Source organism: Mastomys coucha, unplaced genomic scaffold, assembly GCF_008632895.1.
Source record: "Mastomys coucha isolate ucsf_1 unplaced genomic scaffold, UCSF_Mcou_1 pScaffold16, whole genome shotgun sequence".
NCBI classification, from domain to species: Eukaryota; Metazoa; Chordata; class Mammalia; order Rodentia; family Muridae; genus Mastomys; species Mastomys coucha.
In genome coordinates, this window is record NW_022196898.1 from 92,855,551 (window position 1) to 92,856,585 (window position 1,035).

A 1,035-nucleotide genomic window follows, 5' to 3' on the forward strand; every position below is an offset into this window, starting at 1 on the left:
CACACACACACACACACACACACACTGATAAAACATTTCCACAATCTTATATCCCATCAATTTTCTTATATGATTGTCTTTTGCTCTCATTTTAAGAGCTATCCTTCATCATTCTTTCTAGATTATCATAAGACTCTTCATTTGTAAAATATTTGTAGAAGACTGAAGCAGGCTTTCTGTTTTTCATTGTGTCCTTAGGGTCCAGAGGGGGATGCTGGCATTGTTGGAATTGTAGGCCCTAAAGGTCCCGTTGGGCAGAGAGTAAGTATAGAGTCATTCTGTCACCCAAGACGTCTGCTTGCTTGCTTCCTGTGGGACTCTGAACTCATATACTTCATATACTTCGTGCTATAAGGATAACTTAATAAAGTAAATTTAAGATGAAAATCTCTCACAGCATGTGCAAGCTCCATCCTTGTCCAGCTCATAAATTAGTGTGAGCAAGATACCATCGTAGGCCACCCACACTTCTCAGTTCTTACTTAAGAAGAAAAGAATCATCGAGTAGCTGCGGAGAATAGACAGTGTATCTGTTATTCCCACCCCAGCCTCCCAAACAAAGCAGTCTTGTGTCATGCACATTACAGAGGCCAACAGCACCCACCTGGGGGAAGCTTGCCTCTGCCCAGAGCTCTTAAGAGCACATTTGACAGCTCTTTCCCCAAAGCTGCGTTTTCTCTGCTCAGGATCAGATATGCTAAGAGAGTAGTAGGAATGGCAGGAAGACTTCCAGAAATCAAAGGCTAGCAAACTTTATTCAGCGCTCATTCTGCCCGGACCTGCAGAATACAGAGTAAAGGAGCCAGACCCAGTCCTGGTCGGCATTAGTTTTGCTTTGTTATGGTTTTTATTAATCAGGTCATAGGGAGGGATGGTCTATATCATGGGAATGAAACAAAACAAAGGTTTTTAAACTTCAGATAGTGATGTGGCTGTGGTAGTAGCCACTTCATGGTTTGTAGCAGCTGCTAGGGCTTGGGGAGAGAGGAGAGAGAAAGAGAGAGAGAGAGAGACAGAGAGAGAGAGAGAGAGAGA

At 43.3% G+C, this 1,035-nt stretch overlaps 1 protein-coding gene across 5 annotated transcripts in view; it reads left to right on the forward strand.

Moving 5' to 3' along the window:
- Col24a1 (collagen type XXIV alpha 1 chain) overlaps window positions 1-1,035 on the forward strand; it is a 264,470-nt gene that overhangs the window by 224,489 nt on the left and 38,946 nt on the right. For all 5 annotated transcript variants that reach the window (XM_031375746.1, XM_031375747.1, XM_031375745.1 and 2 more), the window contains one exon: window positions 199-261. In XM_031375746.1, the coding sequence (XP_031231606.1) occupies window positions 199-261 (63 nt within the window). The remainder of the gene's footprint in view (window positions 1-198; window positions 262-1,035) is intronic.